At 26.2% G+C, this 8042-nt stretch overlaps 1 protein-coding gene across 5 annotated transcripts in view; it reads left to right on the top strand.

The window, feature by feature from the left end:
- Positions 1 to 1129: 1129 nt before the first annotated feature.
- LOC129960029 (cytosolic purine 5'-nucleotidase-like) overlaps positions 1130 to 8042 on the top strand; it is a 46806-nt gene continuing 39893 nt past the window's right edge. Inside the window, exon 1 of one of the 5 annotated variants that reach the window (XM_056073042.1) lies at positions 1130 to 1152. Coding sequence is in view for 1 of the 5 variants with exons in the window: in XM_056073040.1 (XP_055929015.1) it covers positions 1618 to 1627 (10 nt within the window). In the remaining 4 variants the exon portion in view is untranslated. Of the gene's footprint in view, positions 1192 to 1602; positions 1628 to 3469; positions 3498 to 8042 lie in introns of those variants that run through there. The other 4 variants (XM_056073045.1, XM_056073041.1, XM_056073040.1 and 1 more) reach the window with 4 other exon arrangements.

Raw genomic sequence — 8042 nt, 5'->3', positions numbered from 1 at the left:
GAAGAAGAAAAAATATTTTTCTGTGGAGACTTGAACGTGAAGGAAATCTTGCTTGCATGAAAATGTGATATTTATTGCAGAGAGCGATTGCCACATGGTTGCTTCAGGAGAACTTCATCTGTATCTTTGGGAAGGTCTCTGCATGTGATCAGTGGGTCTTGTCGCAATTACTTGGAAGGTCTTTTTCTGGAACGTGGTTCAATATGTAAGGGACTTCCCTCTGTGTATCAGTGGATTCTTTGATCTTAAAGGTTCATCCAGACTGGACAGAATGAATCGATATAGTTACTTTCTATCGTAATTAAAGAGCTATAATCAAAAAAGTTGCAATTAAGATCATATCAATGAATTGAATTACATATCTCCGAAAATAGTATTGATCACTGATGCTTGAAATTTTCTCATATTTGTTACAAAATAATATTTCGCCAACTATGTGTCATCCTTAGTTGGTATTTAAACTGAATTTAACGCTCTAATTAAACGTTCTCGGATTCTGTCCTATCCTCGATTTCGAGCCCAGTTAGTGATGGAAATAATATCTGACATGTTTCAAAATGACATTTGGTTCCGCCACTGTTTAAAATGTAATTTGTATTAAACTCTTTTTTACATTAAAGCTAATTACGTCAATATTCTGGAATTCGAGAGTTCTGTGCTTTCTTCTCAAGGTAATCTGTTTCTTCATTCTATAAGATTTCTGAACGAAAACGAATCCATAAAAATGATTTTTTTTTGTTTAAAATTTTCATATACAAATTTTTGAAGTGAGGTGCAAGGTTTGTTGCGAATCATGATACTTATTTAAAGTTGGTGTTTCCAATTAAAATTTTTTTCTCTGATAAATTTTGAAGAATTTACACTTATGGTAGTCAAAAAATTATTATTTATTCATTTAGATTATCTTAATGAACACTTTTATTTTCGATCAGTAATGTTTTGTTAAAAAAAAAAGGAACAAAATGAATTTGAAAGTTCATCACGCTTAGTTTCATTTTAGCAATAAATCTTTCGTTCAAAGTGAATCGATTTCTTTAGGGATTTTGCATCCGTATGAAATTATCCGCATATTGACCAATAGAAATGGTTGTCTCTTGCGATCCTTATGCGTTTAAACGAAAGTGTTTCGCTTTTCATTTCGGATCATCAGCGGTAAGTAGAGTTATGTAGTTTCAAATTCCATTACTCTAGGTAATTTCTGTTATTATCATTTTAATTTGCAGTGCAATTAAATGTTAAAATAATTGTTTCGTATGTAGAAAATTGATAGATACTCCAGTGTAAGTAATAGATCCGATTTGTTTAAAGTCAAGGACTTGGAAATTCTAAAAATATTCTGTTTTCCAAAAATTTTATCGTATTGCGGACAGAGCTTCCAAAAAAGAGAAGGATTCGTGAAAATATTTTCATTTGTGCATTATAAAATATCAGAAATGATAATACCTTATTATTAGCACGAGAAGCTTTCGATAATATCTATCATGCGAATTAAAAAAAAAAATGTCTTCTTTTTAGCCGAAAAAGGACTTTCGTTTCCAAGAGCATGCATTTTAAGCTAAATCTGAAATATTTCTAGAGCATTATTTTTGAAAATTATTTATATCTACAAGTATTTGAATGATTCCAGGTGCTTATTATATTTCATTATTTATCTAGAGGCAAATTACCTTTAATCATTATTTTATATTAGAAAATTAATATTTCCAGTAGTATTTTCTCTCAAGGATTGATGACATATTCGTAACTCCTTATACTGAATTGTCTAATTGTTGATGCAAAATTATAATGCTGAGTATTAAATAAAATAATACTAAAGTAATGCCTTCTAAAAACCTTGGGTTGTTTTTACTTAATCTGGCTAGAGCAAAATCTGATAATTGTTAAAAAAATTAAACTGAATTTAACAAACTTTTCAAATTTAAGCAATGCCTTTCACATGTTGAAGAATTCTGGTTTCCTATAAAAATTCTAGATTCAGTACTGTAAAATTAATAAATAAAATGTATTGCCCCAATACAGTGTGATATTGTTAGATTCCTCAGTGGGATTCTTTTTTATAACAGTCTAATTTTACTGTATCTAAGACTATACAAAAGATTTAAACTATAGTACAAGTATTGATAATGTTTGTAAAATATGCTATTTTAAAACAATATGCTTTTTGTCTTATTCTTTTAAACTAATCATTTTTATTTCATAATGGTATTCAGTTCTTCAAGATGTGAAATTGCAGAAGAGTTGATAACTTCTTATAAAATGCATTGCTTGTTTTTGAGATGTTATTACATGAAAATTTTCAATACGTATCCGTAGAAATGAAATCATTATGATTTAGCATGATGTTGATGGATGATAGCAGTTGTCCTATATTATTGTATATTTTGATTGTATGTGGTAGGAAATTTTTAAAATCTGATTTTTAAATTGCGTGAGAAAATACATCATATGGTTTTTTACATGGTACTGTCATCAATATCAATAAAAAATGTAAAAGTTTTTATTTAGAAATATTAAATATTATCTACCTGTTTTGGTATTAACTATTTATTTTTTGCAAAACATTTTTGTGCATACCAAATTTTATTAGTAATTTTTATTTGTGAAATTACTATCTCAGGAAAATGTAGAAATATTCAATTTTTTGTTTTGTTTCCTCGTATTATCTAGTTATGCCTCAGTTGATAGTGCATCAGTTATACCTTAATTACAAGTAGAAATTCAGGGATATTTGAAAGAATTACTTGTTATTAATTCTTTAAATTCAGTTTATTACTTTCTTTATTCATTATTGTTTTTTAAATCTGAATTAGTAAAACAATGAAAAAAAAAAAAACACCTTTGATTGAGTAGAAAATGCTGTAACATTTTATGGTTAAAAAAAGGTGTCAAAAGACTTTAGAAATCTTTCTTGCTTGCATTTTATTTCTAAAATATGCATACTTAGTTTAAACTTTTCCCAAATGTTATGCTGATTTCATTACCAATATAATTTTTACATTTGCTTTTGGATTGATACAACTTCTAAACTTATCAGTCTCTTCTTCAGTCACCTGACTGATACATTTTACTACTTTTCCCTATTCAAACATTTATTTGTTGAGAGAATGATTACTAATGAAAAGAAACAATATTGACCTTAAAATTGTAATTCATATATAGGTATTATGGAACTGCAGCACTTTGAACTTTTTTCTGTATTTTATTGAATTTTTACACATAGTATTTAAAGCTACCTACAATTTAATGGAGTTTTCCGATTTGAGTTTTCAGGGCAAATGCTGGAAAAAATTTTGCAGCTCTCTTTGACTGGAGAAAATTCTTTAGAAGAAGATAATTTTTTTTTTACATATGTCTTCTAAATCAGTGACATTTTCATATTGTTTTGTACTTGATATATTAAAGCATATTTGCTTCCTTTATATGATTTGTGAAGGTAGTGTTGATAATACAGTTCCAGATATGTCGGAAGAATTTTAAACATGTTTCTACTGTGAAAGGTATGAAAAAATTCTTCAGAAACCTAAAATTTTAAGATTAAAAGAAAATGAAGCATTAATAATAAACCTTTTTTAAAAAGTATTTTGATATAAAATTTTTCTCCGAAATATGGAATCTCCGACCTGTTTATTTTGTATTTATACTTCCATTGATGTTGTTTTTTTATGTGTGCATGTTGGGCAACTACAATTAGATAAACTTTAATAAATGTAAGCATACATCAATTCTGATGAAACTATTCATAATTGATTTTTAAAAAGACTAAATTTAAATTATGTGGAAATACATCAATGGGCAGTGTAATATAAGTTGCAATACCCCTGCAGCTACAAACATGTAAGCTGCCATTGGATTCTCCAAAATTCAAAGAGTAATTAAGAGAGACCATATTCCTTATTTGCCTATACTTGCAAAGAGGAAAAAGCACTTCCTTGATTTCTTGTCAAAATCTCGATTGTTAGAGTATATTTGAGTTTTTATTTAGTTTGTAATCTGAAAGCTCTAATGTATTTAATTACAGATCTTATAATCTGCTTTCCACTAATTACCTTATAATGCTTTTAAAAAATTTAGTTTTTTCTTTTTATATTTTGAAAGAGTTAAATTTGTTTGGAAGTTGAGTGATACTTTGAGTATTTAAAATTGGACATTCCTGTATCATTAAAGTTCCAAAATCTGCACATTTATATTTTTGCCAAAATTTTACCGATTTGAAATTTTTGATTTTTCCAGTGCCAGCAGTACCCATAATTTGACTTAGTATGTTAAACAAGTCAATGTATTGTGAAATTTTCAGTCTACAATAAACTTGCAAATTTTGTACAGTTCATAATTTTCATATACATTTTCATACAGTTCATAAATTGACTTTTTACTTCATTGAGAATTAAGAATTTTTTATTTGATAAATTATTACTGATTTATCATAAAATATTTTATAAGTATGATGAATTATGAGATTAAACGGTTTTAAATTTATTGAAAAGTTACTTTAAAAATACTTAGTTTGCGTTGTTTATTTTTTATTGATCTGTCGTACCATTTCGCTGTATACTTTAGAAGTAAGTAACCTCTAGAGAAGATATATTTATGAAGTTTTTCAATAGTCTGAAGTCTTTTTTTAATAACATATTCGTAACGTTTCATTATTTTTTATTTAATAACTTTATCTTCCCCAGATTGGGATGGTAGGCATTGATTCGTTTACAAGATGAAAGTTGTCAGTTAATACCCCAATTATAAATTGTTTTTGTTATAACTTGAAACAGATGATGGAAGAAATTTATATATTGATGGGTATTTTCATAGTCTCATGTAAATGATTAATCAGCAGAGATTTTGGAGGTGTTTGTTATTTGGAGCATATCAGCATTTAAAGCATAGTTCAATTAGATTGTTGTGAAACAGATGTTTTATTAGTATTGCTTTTGAATAAATAAGCAATTAAATATTTTCTAAACGTGGTATATTGTAAATAACAATAATGAAATATACAAAAACAAAACTATTATTTTGGTGTGCTTTTTTAATCTCTTATGTTACTTTTCCCTTCCAATTTTAATCAGTCTGGGAGATTTGTAATTTGAATTATTAAAAATAATGATTTGATTATAATTACTTGTAGGTTCTTTCATAGATAAAATGTTATTATATTCACTAGTGGAATGTGGTTAATACTAAAGAATGGCTGTGTGAAGTATTGAACTTCCGAGAGTGGAGTTTATAGATTGTAAAAAAAAAAAAAAAAAAAAAAATTATTATTATGTTAGATAAAAAATATATTTTGAATGCAGTCTATTTAGACATTAGTGAAATATTTTAGATATTCTCAATTATTGTGTGTCACCTTTTTATTATTACTTATATTCTGCTTGAGTTAATAGTAAATATTCTACAACTGACTTCTAGTTTTTACATAAATGACAAAATATGTATTGAACTTGTGACAAAAAAAATATATATAAGCTTGTCTTTGATAATTAGCACAGCCAATAATCTGACTGTTTCGTTTATATTACAGAATTAAAAATGCTGGCTTAAATTAAGATGTGTTAATTTTATTATTTACTTGGAAATCAAATTAAATTTTTTGACAAGGTATTTTTTTATACAATTAAGTTAAGTATGTTAATTTACATCTAATTAAAAAAATTTTTAATACATATTCTACAAATTATTGATGTAGAGATTTTGTCTGGAGTTTACTATTTCTTATGAATTTGTGTTGCCTAGAAAAAATTAAGTTTATCAGAAATAAGAAATATAGCCAGAGCAATATTTTTTTAATAAAGTTTTTACTTGTATACTTTTAAATTATTCACCATAAAATTTTTATGAGATTTTTTGTTGTTGTTTATTTAGATCTATGTAATTGTAATATAAAAATGTGATTTTTTTTAGTACGTTTTTTTCAGAGCTAGTTTATGGGAATTTGTAGTTGCTTTCTTTTATAAGATTTTGTTCATTAGTTTTTAATAGCAAATTAAGATTATTGGAAATATCAAAATTTATTATAGGAGAGGACTTTTATAAGAGTTGGTTGAAAAGTCTTAATATTCTAGCAGATGTTTCTGTTAATTTGAATTATGTAGACTTCATGATTAATTGCTAAGTACACCATCAATTTTTTTCATAAAATGTAGTTAAAAAGTACATTGGTGTCCAAAATTAAGATGTTTTATTTTGTGTAGATTTACTTGTGAACTGCTGAGTATATTTTAAAAGAAATCAAGTTTGTGTTATATAATTAAAAAAAACATATGCATGCTTATATGCAAGACTCCTTTGCTTGGAAAGAGAGGATAAAGCCTTCTCTTAAAAATTATGTTGATGTCTGTAGTTGAATTTGTATTGTAAATGAGACAACTTATGAATTCCTAGGGAAATTTGCTCTTTCCCTCTCCAATGATGATTTTTGGTCTGTGGAAAAAAGCAAGTTGTAATTATCCTTCCAAAATTGACCTAGATACAGTTTATTAAGTGTCAATTAGCACAAAATGCTCAACAATATTTTTACAATATTTTCAGGATGTTTTACAGCATTCAGAATATTTAACAGTGTTGTGGAGATATCCTATAATATCGTGGATAAATAGGAGTAGATATTTGGTTGGCTAATACATCTAGCAAATTTCCAGACTTTTTAGAAATTTGTTGACCTGATGAGTTGTGCATGAATTAGAGTAGCCGTTCATAAAAATGAAATCGAGGTCAATTGCATCACTGATTAGCTAAGCATAGAGTTCTAAAATCACATTTCGATGTTTTACAGCAATCTCTCGGATTATCTATGGTTAAGTGCAACTAGAACTTGCTTCCTGATCATGATGTTTTATATTATTTCAAACAATGTACATACCTTTCAATAAAATATTCCCAGCGATTCTAGAGATAATGACTAAAAGAGAAAATTCTCTTAATTTTGAACACTAGTGTGCAAGTTACCCAGTTTTGGTATAAGTTGTGGCCAGATATTAAATCTTGGATCTTTTTTTGTAGAAATTCATTTAGTTGTAAAAAAGAAAAAAAAATCATCATGTTTATAAATATGGGAAACGTTTATAAAACATTTTGCATTGACTTGGGAAATTGATTACATGTTTTGGTTGATATATTTTATTGATTGAAGAAGTTATTACTGTTAAAAGTGCTATAAAATTTTTTAAAAAAAAGATCAAAATCATTACTGAAACTGAAAAATATGCTCAGCAATATAATGTGTTATAGCGCAAGAAAAAAATTGTTTCTATTAAATTATTGTTTTTCACTGAATAATTATTTCTAAAATGGTAAAAAAAAAATGCTCTGGACAAATTAAATGTTGTATAAAATAGGATTATTCAGTGCAAGATTAAATACAAAATAAAAGGTAAAATTATGATAAATTTAATTTTGATTTAAAATTTATTAAAAAAACTGTATTTGTGTAATTAAAACTTCATTGAAAAGTTTTTATAATTAAAATCAAAACTTCAATAAATAATTTATTATGAAGTTACTCAAAATTAATTTAAAAAGAAAAAAAAACAGTTAAAAATAATGTAGGTATGCATCGGTAAATAACGAAAAACATTATGAGAAAAAAAATTTAAATTACTTTTTATAAAATGAGAAATTTAAGGAGTATTCTCTGACTTTCAAAAATGTAATTTTCATAATTTTTTTTTTTTTTATTAGAAGCAAATATGCTTATCTGATCCCAGGTACACATGCTATATATATATTACTTTTCCAGTATTGTTAAATGGTATGGAATATTTAATTATTTATGAAGTTAAATTTAGGAGAATATTTAGAGTTATTTATCTCATAATGGTTATTTTATTCTTTGTATTTAACACTTTTTGTATTTCTTTGAATTTTCTAAAAATTTATTAATTCTTCATCATAAATAAAACCAAACTGATACTTGTAAACTTGAAATGCTGTCTCACAAAATTATCTTTTGCATCTAGTAAGCATGTTGAATTTTCTAAATAGGGATTACACTTTTTGAAGATCTTGTAGACATACGATTAAAATTGTTTCCCAAGGTAGATCAGCTA

Source organism: Argiope bruennichi, chromosome X2 (assembly GCF_947563725.1).
Source record: "Argiope bruennichi chromosome X2, qqArgBrue1.1, whole genome shotgun sequence".
NCBI classification, from domain to species: domain Eukaryota; kingdom Metazoa; phylum Arthropoda; class Arachnida; order Araneae; family Araneidae; genus Argiope; species Argiope bruennichi.
This window is presented reverse-complemented; position numbering and strand designations above follow the sequence as displayed.